Here is a 16,389-nt window from a genome sequence, read left to right on the forward strand (position 1 = left end):
TCTGCTAAGACAGGTTGCCTTTACAACTCCTCCCCCGATACAGGTTGAGAAAACCTACCCAACAGGTTGCTGTGGGGGGCAGGGCTTGACTCTTCTGCTTTATCACAGATCTAATAGAATCGCTAAAGCATTAGGAAGTTCAACAGAAACTGACTGAGATCATGTGCATGTATTCGCTTACGTAGCTTTCAGTGAGGAATTCTGATCTGTGCGGGAAGATATTTAAATTGCCGGTTCTTAACTGACAGTGGAAACTCCAAGAAGAACACCTGATAAGAATAGTCTCTCACTAGGTTTGTGGATATATTTTGCAATTATGTTAAATCCAGAGGCAAGAAGAGGGGTACGAATGGCTGGGCAGCTGAAGAACAGAGTGGAAGAGCTTAAAAATCCCTGGAGACAAAGCTCCCCCCTTGTCTTTAATTACAATGAAACAGCTCGTCTTGCCACTGATGCCTTGGTGGAACGTGGGGAGAAAGCCTATCTGCATGTCCTTCAGGAAGAAAAAGAACTGCCTTTCCTGTCCAGCTTGGACATTGACTTCATCTGCAACAATGTCGCTGCCAACGAAAAATCCAATCACTCTATCATTTCTGATAAGGACCTTGATGGGACCATATCAGAAGACCACTGTCCATCTGAGCTGACATCTGGTACCTATTTTCCTTTCATGTCAGACTTTGATGCACCTGACTTGGAACTGGGCTGGCCCGAAATTCCGTTGACCACTAAAGCCAAGAAAACAGAAGTTCAAGTTTTCTTCCAGAAGCATAGGTCCAACGAGATCAAGGAACTGATAAGGTCGCACATAAATATGGCAAAAAGAGTAAGTCATTGGGGTTATTATCAAACTACTCTTGACAATAATTCTACCTTCTATAGCTATAAAATATGTGTACTGTATATTTACGCTATATATAGATTTGTGTTGTTCTGTTGTACTGGTTCCACACACACATATAATATATATAGTAAATTTAAAGTTGTCCTAGAATTTTAGGTTCAAATATCTCTGTTTAGGGGTTCATGTACTCTCTGTGACTTGACTTGACATATCACATGGTTTAAGCCATGGATATTTTTACAGTGTCTTCTAGAATCATATCTGCTAAGTCATATGGAAAACAGATGAACGAGGAGCCAACTGTCCAATCAGTATGACAGTTGAAGAATGCCATGACTCCTCCTTACAGTCTATTCAGGTGCAGACATGGTGGAATTCCCTTGTGGAAGTTCTGCACTTGGCCTTGGCTTGACCAAAGCAGATCAAGAAACGATGGTCAGTTCTCAAGTTCTATGACTCTGGTGCATAAACTGGCACTCAACTATGATCGTTTTATTGTTGTATAGTCACTGCTTAATCAATAAACTAATAGTTATTCTGGGAGGAGAGTGAAATATTAGGGGCAGGAATGGAAAGAAAACATTTAGGCAAACTGAACTGCATTTTTTAAAATTCCATGTGTCATAGAACTGACACACAAACATGGGTGTGGAATAGCAAGTCCCAGCATGCTTAGCCAAACAGCAAGCTTGGAGATGACATTTCTATAGGATGTCTTGTTACAGTTGCACTTTTCTAAATGTAATAGTAAGTTTAAATCTTAGATTAGATATCCAACCGTTTTGTTTATGGCTCACATACTGGGATTTTTCCAACAATGGGCTTTGATTGTCACATGGTTTGAACCATGAACAAGTCATAGTTGATTTTGCAAGGAAATAAATTCATATGAAAATACTTTTATGGTGTTTTTGAGAATTGGATTCACAGAGTCATGTGGAACATCCGATGAAAACACATGAATGAGGAACCAGCTGTCCCAACCTTATGACAGTTGCAGCTTTGTCATGGCTGCTCCTTAGTCTGTTGAGTTGCAGAAAAAGGGGAAATCATCCTATGGAAATTCTTCACTTAGTCTTGGCCAAGGGCAGAACAAACTCATGCTTAGACCACAAAAGGCCCCTAATGAACTGGCTTATAGGTTTATGTTTAAAACTGTTGACGTACAAAGACAGCAGCCAATGAACTAAGAAACAAGAAAGGTAGCAAAGGGATAGGTGTCTTTATCTGGAAACTTGTTATCCAGAAAGTTCCAAATTACAGACAGGTCATCTCCCATACGTGATGGTAACTAAGCTGCATAAATCCATATTGGCGATCCAAATTACAGAAAGATTTCGGATGTTAGATCCTATACCTGTAATGCTTACTTGGAATAGCCCATTTAGGCAAACTGAGCTGCATTTTTTAAAATCTATCAGGACAGGGCGTGGAACATCAAGTCCCAGCATGCTCAGCCAAACAATATGCGCGGAGTTCAATGTTTAGCAAAAGCTGGAAAAGAGAGGTACAAGCTTGCTAAAGCTGGTGATATGAGGCCTATCAAACTTATATATAATCAGGACCTGTCTTAGGGTAAATGGACCTGTCCAAAATTCCACCCCCCTCCAACACAATGGTGATTCCATGACGTTCTGCTTTTGAAACCCATTTATTTGTAACTACAACTACGTGTATGATATTGAGGCTTCTTTTCCATATTGAACAGTACTACATGTGGTCATCACGAAGCTCCAATAATGCAGGCGTCTGTACCACCTACAGCTCCATCCCAGCTGCCCTGTTGCCAAAAAGTGCCAAAGTTTTTCCGATATTCATGCCGGATACTATATTAACTTACAGGTTTTCCATCAGGACCCAAACTTTACCAACATACAAGACCTCAATGGCTCTTTAAACATCAGTTCCTTCTGAATTCCTTTGACCACGTGGCAGAGATATTTCTCTTTGCTCGGCTGTTTGTTTTGATACAGGAGACCGACCTCCTTTCTTCTCCTTCCTGTAGTTAAGGACATGGTGCTAAAACTTGCAAAGAATACAGAGCTTGCCTGTGTAAACGAGCCCTCTTGATACTATTTCTTGGCTGGAACCTTTGTTAGTTGGTCATTAAATGGGGAAATTGGGCTGTTAATGCAGAAAACATACCCGAGCAAATAATGCAATTAGGCAAGGTGGGTGTAGCCCAATGCATTTATATTTGAAATTAGGCTGCAATCCAATATGTTTCCCTCTCCTCACGTGTATCCTTAAATGAACAACTAGGGCTTGGTCTGACTTGCTCAATGCAATTAGTTGGGGTCCTCTAACACTAGGGGAAATGAATGGGGTGAGTCAATAAGAAGATCAGAGTACCACCATGTCTTCTATTCTTCTGGGCTTTCTTGGTTGTTCTGAATGATGTTCTACTCCAGGGGTCTGCAACCTCTTTTAAAGGTGAAGGAAAGTAATTTCTATTAGCAGAAATTGCACCGGCACATGGGTTCTTCCGGTCACCACCACGGAGCCATCCTCTTCCTGCTTCTTCTTTCAGCTCGCGGCTGTGCATGTGCAGTACAGCGAAAAGCTACATTTTAACGAAAAAGCTGCTATTTTGTTCTACTGCACATGTGCTGCCCCAGGAAAGAGCGAAGCAGAAAGAGGATGGATCTGTGGTGCTCGCTGTTAGAACCCAGGGCCAGTGCTGTTTTCTGCTGAGAGGAGCACCAACCCGAGTGTCAGGTAAGTAAATACAATCACTTAGGGATGCCTGACCTTTGGCACCCCCAAATATAAAATGATTTTCTTTCTCCTTTAACCGTGAGCCATATTTAGATGTAAACAATGGTTTCTGGGTGGTGCCAAGTAAGTGCTGTGGTTGGCCATCCTACAGGAGGCTCTGACATCTGGTTTTTATGCAACCAAAACTTGCCTCCAAGCCTGGAATTAAAAAATAATCACCTGGTTTGAGGCCACTGGGAGCAACATCCAAATGGTTAGTGAGCAACATGTTACTCCCCCACTGGTTGGGGATCACTGCTCTACTCTATGGTCACTGTGCATTTGGCGACCCTCTTAAGATGCCACTTGGCAAATATGATATGTTACAAATTCCAGCCACCGTTTCCTCATATAAGTCATTTGATAACTTCTCGGAAACAGCCTGACACAAATAACATGATGAAATTGTAGCCTGATCTATTTGCAGTGTGATTCCAACACTCATTGTTTATGGTAAAAACACTGGCACTTCCCATAGCGTGAGTGAATCAGAGTGAAATCACTGATGCGCTACCTGATTTAATCCGGTTTCTTTGCCCACGGATACATTTCACTTCACCAGAACCAGAAGGTGTCTCCTGTAATGCCCGGGGCACAAGAAACAGCGTTTCGGTTCCATGGAATATATTTTTAGCTTTTCGCACAAAAGACTTTGCTGGAGGTCTAAAGGTGCGGTTAGAATGACAGAGGGGAAAGGTGCTCTATAAAACACCCCCACGCAAATATTGTATATGAGGGATATGGAAACTGCATTTCTGAAATAAAATGTCTGGTTCAACCCACAACAATGAATCACCATCAAGGAAAAGGAATGGGCTGAACCACAAACGCAGCACGTGTTTATAAACATTGACTGGCGCATTCGTTACTTTCAGCATCCAGTTATTATATGTACTATAAATACCGCCATGCACATCATATTATTATCATTATTATTATGCAGCAGCAGCACAGATAATATACTATATACACCCAAACAAAGCAACACAGATCAACCTTCCCCTTGTGCAGTCATCCTGCATCCAGAACAGTTTTAAGAAGGCATTTTGGTGCCCCATTCAGTTTGCTCACAGGTAGGGAGGGACTGACAATGGGGGCAGCAGACCATTTGGCTCCCTATGTGCCACCATATCACTACATTGAAATTGATCATTATCAACTTTTTCCTGCTGCAACAAGTCAAGCCATGGTGTGTGTCAAAACAAAGTTTGATCCATCCCGAGTTAAAGTGTGCCAGTGTTTGGGGACCTTAGAAACATCCTGGAGGGCTTGAGACGTCTGCTCTAGGATGATGGCACATGGACCACTTTCTTGCTCCCCCCTTGGACAAAAACATGCTTAAAATGCCTTCTCTGAATCGGAATCAATTGAGCGATTGTGCGTTCCAAATGTTTTTCCCATTCCCATTCAGTTCCAAAGAAGGGCATTTGGTGCAGCAAAGCACCCTATGTGCCATCACCCTTAAGAGTATTTACTCTACATAGATATAGACTAGAGCAGGGATCCCCAACAATTAGAACCCATGAGCAACATTCAGAAGTAAAAGGAGTTGGGGAGCAACACTAACATGAAAAAATGTTTGGGGATCACTGGACTAGAGCATCCACCATGTCCCAACTGGGCAAAGGTATTAAGACATCTTAGTCCAAGCTATGCTGAAAACCCAAACTTAGATACTGTCCCTCTTTCTTTCCCTCTCTGTTGCAGGTCATTGCTGCAGTCATGGATCTATTCACCGACGTGGATATTTTATGTGACCTCATCGAAGCGGCGAGCAAACGGCGAGTGCCAGTGTACCTCCTGCTCGATGAAAAGAACCTGGAGCATTTTATCGACATGTATGAAAAGCTGGGATTCAACAAAACTTCCTTTGAAGTAAGGAGTCCTGTATGGCTGTGGCATTACTTATCTTTAATTGTACATCCCTGTGCCTTTATATGGTCACAGAACCCCCCAGTGACTTCTAATATCCTTATCATTTACAGTAGGGGGTACATTATCCCTTATAATACATGAGTGATACTCAGAGTTCCCTGTATAACTCAGCCTGCAGCCTTGTGCCTTTATATGGTCACAGAACCCCTCAGTGACTTCTAATATCCTTATCATTTACAGTAGGGGGTACATTATCCCTTATAATACATGAGTGATACTCAGAGTTCCCTGTATAACTCAGCCTGCAGCCTTGTGCCTTTATATGGTCACAGAACCCCCCAGTGACTTCTAATAATCTTATCATTTACAGTAGGGGGTACATTATCCCTTATAATACATGAGTGATACTCAGTGTTCCCTGTATAACTCAGCCTGCAGCCCTGTGCCTTTATATGGTCACAGAACCCCCCAGTGACTTCTAATAATCTTATCATTTACAGTAGGGGGTACATTATCCCTTATAATACATGATTGATACTCAGAGTGATACTCAGATGGTGGTGGATGGTTCAAGTGATCTTAGACATTACAGCCATAAGTTGTTTCTTAGCTGTAGGTAGTAGAGAAAATATCTATTTTAATATCTAATTTAAAAAGGAGCAACCAGAAGCAAGCTCACATGGAAGCCTTGGTATTGAAGCTCACTTGGAAGTATGGTTAGATATGGTGGCCACCATCCCTGCTGTACTTCTCTGTATTTCTTGAAGAGCTACAGAGGAAGGTGGCAGGTCTAAACTGAGGTGGCCAGGTGATACCATGTGGGAGGGGCAGACAGGCCTGTGCAGGGAGTGGACTGGGTGTAAATGGGTGGTGGGTGGTTTTGTTCTCCTTTGATAGGTGGGAACAAAATGTTTCTTTCTTTAGGGACCTATAAACCAGTGCTGAAATAATGTGTGTGAATACACAGACTGAATGTGACCATAGCTTTTCAGTCACACGTTGACACAAATAGAGGATGGACATTGTCCATACAATTCCAGAGGTTTGCTCAAATAGTCGCCATATGCTGGGAAAACAATCCAAGGAGGCATATTAGCACTTCAAAGGATTTCTACAGAAGCTTTAGACGTGTGTCCACCAAGGGCTTTTGTTATTTATAGTTATCAGTTAAGGTCAGATGAGTCACATACTTAGGGGTTTTTTTCTGATTGTAAGGGGAAAAACACAATTTTCTCTTGTATAAAAAAACCTCAACCTATCCAGATGGTGTTAAAAGTCTGAATAAAAAATTATTTAACTCAGACCGGTGTGTTCATGTAGAAGTCAATAGCAGATGCCCCAAAGATATCCTGATTTGCAATTAGGTTCTGAAAAAGTCGTCTTATTTAGGCGTCAAGCCCAAAAATGTCACAGTATTCAGATTTTTTTCACGATTTTACAGAATTTTCTCCCACGCAAGAAATTTTCGGGAAAATGTCTTGATAAATAGGCAGAAAAAATCAGTGCATATTTGGTTGGAGTAGTTTTCACAAAAAAAAGGAAAATGTTTAGTTTTTTTGATAAATAACCCCCTTATTGTCTCACTATTGGCACTTTTCTACCAGAAATGTTGGACGTACATCTTGCAGGAAACCACCTAAAACATAGAGCAATGTCCCTCAGCTTCACCTGAAAATAGGTCCACTCCACGAATAGAAAAGGGCTCTAGGCGTATCATTGTTTAGTATACACATACCAAGTCTCTCTACCAAAACTTTTCTTTTTTTTTTTATCCCAGTCTTAAGCAATTCTATAGAAACTATAAAGACGTCAACCAACTGTTGGGGAACAGAACGTCACTAATCCAGTCCTTGCAGCTTTTCAGTTAGAGATGCACGGGGTGTCATATGTTGCAGGGTGTGACTCTACAGCATCTGTAACTCTCATTAACGGGTGATTAATTGGCTTCGTTGAGGTCATAAAGCATGGTTATATGCCTGACAGTGTTGCTTCATTTATTATGTTTGTCTTATGGAAATATACTGAAGGGATTTTGTGCTATTTCTCTGTGGTTTTCCATGTGTTGGTTCTGCTCTGTATAATACCCTATCATTGTCAGCACCTCTATCCTTTGCCCACCCATAACCTTCTAAAGTTTCAGAACCCCCTTACCAGGATAGCCAACTGGACATTCCTTAAGGACAAGGAGTGTGATCTAACATTAATGAGGCTATAATTAGACAAAAACATTTTGTAATAGACCTTACAAGAGTAGAAAGCAGGGGAACCTTCAAACGTCTGCTCAGAATGATGCCATAAACCAGGGGTCCCCAACCTTTATTAATCGTGAGCCAAATTCAAGTGCAAAAGTTGGAGAGCAACATAAGCATGCCAAATATGGGCTGTAATTGGCTATTGGTAGGCCCTGTGTAGACTGACAGCCTACAGTTTTTATGCAAATAAAGCTTGCCTTCAAACCAAGAATTGAAAAATAAGCACCTGCTTTGAGACCACTGGGAGCAACATCCAAGGAGATGAGAGCAACATGTTCAACAACTCACGAGCCACTGGTTGGGGATCACTGCCATAAACCTATTCTATGCCCAGGAGCCAATGACTGGATCATACAACATCACAAGCAAGCACCACATCAACACACCAATATGGTGGGATTTTTAAACCTGACAGTTATTGATTAGGCAGGCAGTCCTGAACCAATAAGTCGCCAACTCTAGAGTGGTTGAGTCGTCAGCTTTTTGTAGGCCCTTGCATGGCCAGCTTTACTGCATTATTATGATAGCATCAGTAGTACTGCCAATGTTGAGAACCACATGCAACTGCCATCTCGCTCCTCTTCTGTATACAGCATAGCAGAACTATCCATTCTAGGCAGGGCAACTGCTGGCCATAATCTACCAGTCCTTGGGTAGTCAACCTTTTTTGGACCCCCCCTAAACAAAGCAGACAGTTCTAACTCCCCTCCAATTGAAAGAGGCTGAGCATTAGGTCCAGTGTGTTTTCATAGTACTGTGCCACTTGGGATGGGTGGGAAAATGTTCTCTGGCAATTACTAAATAAGCGGCATATTTTTTTTTTACATAATATTTACACAATATAAAAACATCTTATAGCTGTGTGTAATAAGGAGATGCTGGTGATGGTATTTCAGTGCTTTATGTACGGGGCTGAAAAGAGCAACCTGCTCTGCGGAGTAAAAGGGCCGCACCTATTCTGTGAATAATTTAGCTACAGGCACAAAGGCCTTTTTGTCTCACGGCGCCCCTGTTCCAACTGTCAGGCAGATAATTCCCCCTCATGTCTTTGGATTAAGGTGTCAGCCTATCAACACATTAGAATCAGACAAAACAGTGCTTTGCAGTCACACTCACTAGAGTATGTGGGAAGAGTTCCCCTTCTTTATGTGTTAAAACGTATTTAGCTCCTGTCGTTGCCAGCCTGTGTCATGTGATCCCTGCAGCGCCCAATCAAAAGTGCCCGAATTTAAATCATTAATGCATATTGTACCTTGCCAACCAGTATTTAACGAATAGGTTATCGATTTCAGAATATGAAGATCCGCACGATCACCGGGGACACGTATTGTACTAAATCAGGAAAGAAGTTTAGTGGGCAGTGCATGGAGAAGTTTCTAATGACGGACTGTGAACATGTGTTTGCTGGATCTTACAGGTAAGCAGTGGGTCAGATAAGGGATATTATCATCTGTCATTTCTAGTAGGGATGCACTGAATCCAGGATTCGGTTCGGGATTCGGTCAGGATTCTGCCTTTTTTTTTCTGTGACTGGCGCAACCATATACAGGGTTGGACTGAACAAAAAACCTAGTGGGTCCCGGCCCTCATGGGCTCCTGCCGGCCGAGAGCTGCTGTGCCATTGGCCGAATATAGAAGTCACCTTAGCGTTCTATATCCAGGGCACATTGATAGCAGCTGCACATACATGCGGCAACACAAATGCAAATTTTGATATTTGACAAAGAACACACTAGACTACCAACTGAATATGAGTAAAATGCAATAAATGATTGGTATAGACAAGGTCAGAAATATTGCAAAGGTAAAACAAAAGGCTGAAAAAAAAAAGATAAAAATCTTTCACGTGTAACCTTTCTTTTTTTGTGATGAGTGATCAATGAGGAATTTTAAAAAGCTTTTTAAAATACCTTAACTTTTGTCTTCTTAGCCTCTTAATCCCATCTTATTTTAATATTTAAAGAGATAAAAAAAAAATCATTGGGTAAAAGCACATTTGAAGAATTTAAACGCAACCATGAAGCGTCTCCTTTGGTCCAAACCTGAGTGTTATAAAGTCTGTAATATGTAAAAAAAAAAAAAAATATGTAAAAGTCTATGGGGTATATTTATCAAAGAGTGAAGTTAATAGTGAAGTTCCGCCACTCTCCATTCATTTCTATGGGATTTTTATAGGCGTATTTATCAAAGGGTGAACTTTCACTTTCACCCATTGATAAATACTCCTTTCAAAATCCCATAGAAATGAATGGAGAGCTGCGGAATTTCACTCTGGTGGCGGAACTTCACTCTTTGATAAATTTACCCCTATATCTAATGTGGTGAGGGATAACATATAGTTTATGCGTAATTATTTCTTTCTCTTTTGCAGTTTCTGTTGGCTTTCGAGTCACGTGCACAGCAACATGTTGACTTACTTCAAAGGAAATATAGTTGAAGAGTTTGACAGGGAATTTAGATGTCTCTATGCAGAATCGCTGGAAGTTGATTATTTTAATAACGCTGAAAATGAGAACAGGTCTTTCATGCAAGGAGTGACGCGGAACCGATGGACCCCTTTAAAAACCCCACCCGCGCCTCTACCCATTTTTGGGCACTCGACTCCTTCCAACAGCGACTCTAGCTCTGACAGCCAATCAAGCGTCAAGACTCCTCCCTTTTCAAAGAACCAGGCCAACACCATCATTCACGAAGAGAGGGTAATCGGTTCCAATCACATCAGTAAAAAGGAAAACGATCAAAGTAAGCCGATGGTGGAAAACCTAGTAGAACGTAGACAATCAGATCCTGAACCAGACATGAAAAACCTTCAGATTATGCAGAAGTCTCCACTCTCAAGGTCTTCTCCTGTTCTCACCGACAAAAACCAACTACCGCCCACTCCTCAATATATAGGTAGGTTTGGCGGCTTGCAGAGCAAGGCTTTGCAATCTGAAAACAAGATGACCCCCCGAATGAAAAGTGATATAGCTCTAAATAAGCTTCCCAATGGTGCCGGCATGGATGGTAGAAAGGATGGTGAAGTCCTAACAAATGGGAAACACGATATGCCGGCCATTAATTCCAAACGAATGACACTTGGACACAGTAAACTGGAACTCATCACACAATACAATAACATGACAAAAAAAGTCTTCAGTCGATTTGAAAAATAAACGAGTTTCACCTCGTCTGATTCTGCTTGGAGTACGGGTGCAAGTCTACGCCAAATTAAGACTTCTAACCACACATCCATCCGACTGCAGAAATGCATGTACATAATGATATTGCGTTGCGTTATAACAAACCATTCCGAAGAGAGATCAACAATCCCAAGAATGTATGTGATCACCTGTTTCCATAATCATTTTTAGTTTTTGCCTGAAAAGTTTTAAATGGAGGCAGGACCAACACATGCTCGGGTGGTTACCCTCCAGCTGCTACTGAACTGAAAGACTTCTTTTTCTCCCAAAAAACCAAAGGCAATGGAGTATGATGGAACTTGAACCCTGAAAATCATGTGCTGGATATCATGGAGGTGTGGAAAGCTTGCTTTGTTGAGACGTTTTTTAAACTCTGAATTTTTCTGTAATATTTTTGGGGTTCACACAAGGTGACTGAGATACAATGGTGTGTGTGTGAAAACGTATATAAGCTTGATAACAGAAGTCATTAAATAAAGCTGTACATAGATTCTGAAAATAAAAAATTTGAGGAAACAAATGATTGAATAAAAGGTAAAGCCACCAAACACTGCTAGGTTCTACTATTGTTACATTATACACAGTACCAAGGTTTCCAGCTAGTATTGAGTTGAGTTTGTACTGGGCGTTTTCAAGAAATATCCCTTGATATATATTAATTCACCAGCCTCCTGAGTTGTGTTCCAGCCAAACCAAGCCAACCTTCCACCATAAACTACAGCCAACAGCTTATCGAAAGCCATCAGCCTTTCTTAAAGGAGAACTAAACCCCCCTACCATAAGCTCCCCTCCCCTCTTCCTCCCCTTTAAAAAATTCTCACCCTTAAATGCAGAGAAGTGCAGCGGAGCTCCTGATCACCATCTTGTGGATCTTTGTGTAGATTGCGGGGAATCCTTGGGGGGGCTTATGGTGGGGGGGGGGGGTTAGTTCTCCTTTAAAGGGCACCTGTTGGCAAAATATATTATCCCCAACCAAAGGTGCACTCCAGTTGCCCTTTAAGATCTATCACCTTCCATAATGGAAATCTTTTCATAAATTGGATCTCCATACCTTAAAGTCTACAAAAAACATTTCAACCATAAATAAACCCAATAGGATGGTTTTGCCTCAAATAAAGATTCAATTAAGATCCCTTATCCAGACAACTCCAGGTCTGAGCATTCTGGATAACAGGTGCCATATCTGTACATCAAAGGTTCATCTCATCACAGTATTAAGTGTGAGTGACTTAGAGGTATATCCAGAAGCACTTGTTGCTTATATACTGTAGCTTCAGGAACTGCAGATTCTATGTTTTGCAAAGCAGAACTGGCCTGACTGGTTTTGGGTCGGTTTAACTCATTTCATTAAACAAATGAAATAAAAACATGTTTGTATCTGGTAATGCAATGTCAGAGCGAGACAAATCACAAGGGCTTGTAACGAAGTTTACAACAATTTTATCTGATGCTGCGTCGCAATAATCACCTTTGTTTTTTGGGTTACACAGGCCTATATGTTCTGTAAAGTTAAGGCAATTTTTATTGCAAATGTATGAAGTTTTCTAAAGGGTAAAATATGGGGAAATCGTTCTCTACTCACTGCATCTGTCTTGTGTAGTGGCCCCTAGGGAGCAGGGGTAGAATTCAGTTGTCTCCATGACTGGTTGCTTCCCTGGGGTAAGATTAGCAGCAAATCCTCTATAAGCTCCACCTTGTATGCAATATAAGTGCATGCGATATAAGTGCATGCGATATAAGTGCAACGGTCCTGCATGCAGCGATCAAATGCGCCAGGAAGGAGACAAAATAAAATATATTCCCTTATGCAACAAGAAAATGCATTAGGCCCTGATTTAAAAAATATGGATAAATCATATGGGAGCACACGAGTCTGGGCAGATGAGGAAATTAAGTTAAAGCATTTGTGTGTATGAGCTTTTTGGAAACTCCTAATTACCTTGCACGTGCTTTATGGCCTCAGTATATACTATATATGCCTTGCACGACCTCTAGTGGTGTATTTGAGTATGGCTGTTTAGGAAACAACATAGGCACAAATTTGCCTTTTTTTGGAAATTATTTTGTAGTTGTAGATATATTTGTACAGTGCTGTTACATCTATAAATAACTGTCCTGGATGATAAAACCAGATAGACAGTGGAAGTGTGATCCTCTTAAAGGGCAAGCACAGGTTCCATGGTGTAATGGTTAGCACTCTGGACTCTGAATCCAGCGATCCGAGTTCAAATCTCGGTGGAACCTTACATTTTTAAAAATTAAAAAAGATGCAGAAACACTATATACCGTAAATATATACATACAACATATAGACAAATACAAGAGGTCCTCTGCACTCAACCCATTATCAATATATTTAAGACAGAGACATTTTGTGCATACTGCTACTGAAAAATGCCTTACCCTTTAAACAAAACAGGGATTGTTTGTCCATATATTGCAATATATTTTACATACAATATATACATACAATTTGGCAGTGCTGAACAATAGAAAGCTACACACATCAAACATACATACTAACATTGCCTACAAATATAGGAGATTAAGAGGACCCTTCTCATTATGTACTAAAATCCAAATCTAAAACCCAATCCATGTTCTAGTTTTCATTATAAAATAAGATGAAGGTAAATAATTTAACAACTGGCCTCTGTTGTCTTCTGGTGCCTAGGCCTCAAATTATTTCATCCCCTATTGATAGAACTTTAGGTTTGTTCAGATGAAAAGAAAATGTCATCACCAGAGGACCTCATTGGGCCTGGAGATAGTCTAGGGCTGATGGGTTTGTGGCATTAAAAAGAAACAAGCAGGACTCCTGTCTGGGGCCCAGGTAAAAGGGCTGCAGCGAGGAGGCCTGGGATTCCAGTAAAGGGATCAGGTTTGGGTTGATCAAAATATATCATGATACATACCTCCCAACATACATTTTGGAAAAAGAAAGAGGGACAAAAAGATTTGCCGCACTCCATGCAGTGAAAATGTATTGGCCACACCACCTAATTACCATGTCCATTTTACAAGATTTGGCAGGTTATAAAAGTCTGAACACATTTCTGTGGTTTTTGTGTTATTACAATTTTGCTAATGAAGGTGAATTGCGAGTTTAGCAATTATGAAAAGAGCCTCAACCCGTCACAGAACTTGCACCCTTGCAACCATAATTACACCAAGCTCAGTTGCTGCCACCCAGTCTGTTTGGATAAACCATGTGAGAGTGTGCCTACTGACCTGGAGCACACTGTGGTGTGTGTGGATGTGATAGTGAATTGTGAGGAATATGTTAGCATGTTGGAAAACAACATTTTTGGGAGGTTCAGTTAACCTTTTCCAATTCAGGAGGTGTGAAGACAAATGTTGGCCATGTCATAGGGAACTTTGTCATAGCTGGCAGTTGTTTGTTGGGTTGTCTCCTGGTCAGTAAAGATGTTGTTGATACTAAAATTCTGTGAATGTGTATTCTCCCGGGAGTAGGGCTGCCACCTCACCCCTTTAAAACGGAACACATGTGGAATCCACAGCCTGCATGGCTAAGTAGCAATTCATTTAGATTCATGATGCATGGCTGCATATTAGAGTTGCCACCTGTCTGGTTTTGACCCGGACACCTCGGTAATTTGATGTGCTGCCCGGGTCAAAAATGCCTGCCCGGTTTCCAAATTTGGAAAACTAGGCAGGAATCCCTATGATTGACATGGCGATCGGCTGCCCACCCCTCTGCATCGCGGCTCCGCCCTCTGCCTGGTCTCCACCGGCAACCCTACTGCACATAAATAAGTTCAGTCTGCAGCATGCATCTAAATAAATTGCTAATTAGTAGGGATGCACTGAATCCAGGATTGGGATTCGGCTGAATCCTTCTGCCCATCTGAACCTAATCCTAATTTGCATGTGCAAATTAGAGGCAGGGGAAAATTGCGTGATTTTTTGTCACTGAACAAGGAAGTAAAAACAGTTTTCCCCTTCCCACCCCTAATTTGCATATGCAAATTCGGATTCGGATGGGTGTTTGGCTGAATCTTTCGCAAAGGATTCGGGGGTTCGTCCAAATCCAAAATAGTGGATTCGGTGCATCTCTACTAATTAGCCATACAGGCTGTGTACTCCTTATGTGTTCCGTTATAAAGGGCTGAGGTGGCAACCCTACCCAGGAGCCCTCTAGGGTTGCCACCTGGCTGGTAAAAATGCTGGTTGACCCCAATGTTATTGGAAAACTGATAAATATATATATATAAATATATATTTTTTTCCAGAAAAGGTGGCAACCCTAGAGCCCCCCTAACTTGGATTCTGTTCTGAAGCTAGGCTTGGTCACTAGTACCCTGGCCTTAAGGTGGGAGCACCTGTTTGGCTGTAAGAGCAGTTATTTGTTTTTCTGTGCTTTGCGGGCAATATCTCAATACTCTCCCACCACTAACTCCCTATCTTCAAGTTTATAAAAACTCGAAGATCCTGACCAGTGTCAGACTGGGATGCTAGAGGCCCACCAGAAAAACCTTAGACTGTTGGTCCACTTTCCAAACTATTATTCCTCCTCTACTCACTCAACTTCTTTATTCTCCTAGTCTTTTACATCTAATTATCTTCTTCTTATATCTACAATACTATATTCTTTCATTTTTCCATTGTTTCCCCATTAAGAAATAGGGAATGACCACGAAATAGGCCAAATGGTTAGAAGCACAAAGTCCCACTGACACCTGGGCCCAGCGGGAGTTTTCCTGGTATCCCTGTGGGCCAGTCCGACACTGGTCCTGACCGTTTTGTGAGCTCGGAATCCTCAGAGCCCGTGTCAAATAAAATAATTTACCTCAAGTGATCTTCAGTTTCTGAATTTCCACAACGGATACCAACGTTATTAATGGGAATGAAAGCATTTGTGTCTCTGTTGGCAGTAGTCCCAGTAAAGGGATTATAGGGGTACAGCAGTTAGGCAGTAGGTTGCCACTAAGATTAAGAGGACGAAGACTCTGACGAAGTGCCGAGTGCGGCAAGAAACGCGTAAGTTCTAGACACTCACCGCTTTTCACATTGTTACATTGAAATGCACATATTAAAGCTGAAATTTTGAAGAGAAGTATGTAGTCCGTGTTCCGAGTGGATTTGCAGTTCAGCGCCGAGAGAGCGGGATTACTTATTCTGGAGTAGGTTGCCACTAGGCCAGTAACAATGTTGCTTGTTGTTGCCAATGTTATTAATAGGGAAAGACCAGAGAAATATAGGAAGGCCGGTATTGTTTTGGAGAAAAGGTGGCAGAGGCCTGTACTGGAGACATAAACGAAGTGGGATTTGTGGGAGACAAAGCAGTGGAGCTGGTTTTGGTTTTCCCATGTGAGGAATGACTGGGGTCTGGGGGGGGGAGAGGCCAAAATGGTTTAATATTTATGTTCCTAGTTTGTGGGGAGTGGGGGAGGGAGCTGGTTACTTATATATAAGGACCCTGGGCTCAAACTGTGTATAAACTGAACATTATCACTGG

The 16,389-nt window shown here is 41.5% G+C and overlaps 1 protein-coding gene and 1 non-coding gene across 2 annotated transcripts; both read left to right on the forward strand.

Annotated features, from left to right (window-relative positions):
- Window positions 1-107: 107 nt before the first annotated feature.
- fam83c.S (family with sequence similarity 83 member C S homeolog) lies at window positions 108-11,458 on the forward strand. The gene is made up of 4 exons (XM_018238042.2): window positions 108-826; window positions 5,309-5,476; window positions 9,021-9,145; window positions 10,100-11,458. The coding sequence occupies exons 1-4, from the start codon at window positions 317-319 to the stop codon at window positions 10,881-10,883; spliced, it is 1,587 nt and encodes a 528-aa protein (XP_018093531.1). The 5' UTR covers window positions 108-316; the 3' UTR covers window positions 10,884-11,458.
- A 1,624-nt stretch (window positions 11,459-13,082) lies between these two features.
- Window positions 13,083-13,154, forward strand: trnaq-cug. Its single transcript has one exon. It is a non-coding gene; the product is annotated as a tRNA-Gln (tRNA).
- The last annotated feature ends 3,235 nt before the right edge of the window (window positions 13,155-16,389 follow it).

This window comes from Xenopus laevis, chromosome 9_10S, assembly GCF_017654675.1.
Source record: "Xenopus laevis strain J_2021 chromosome 9_10S, Xenopus_laevis_v10.1, whole genome shotgun sequence".
NCBI lineage: Eukaryota > Metazoa > Chordata > Amphibia > Anura > Pipidae > Xenopus > Xenopus laevis.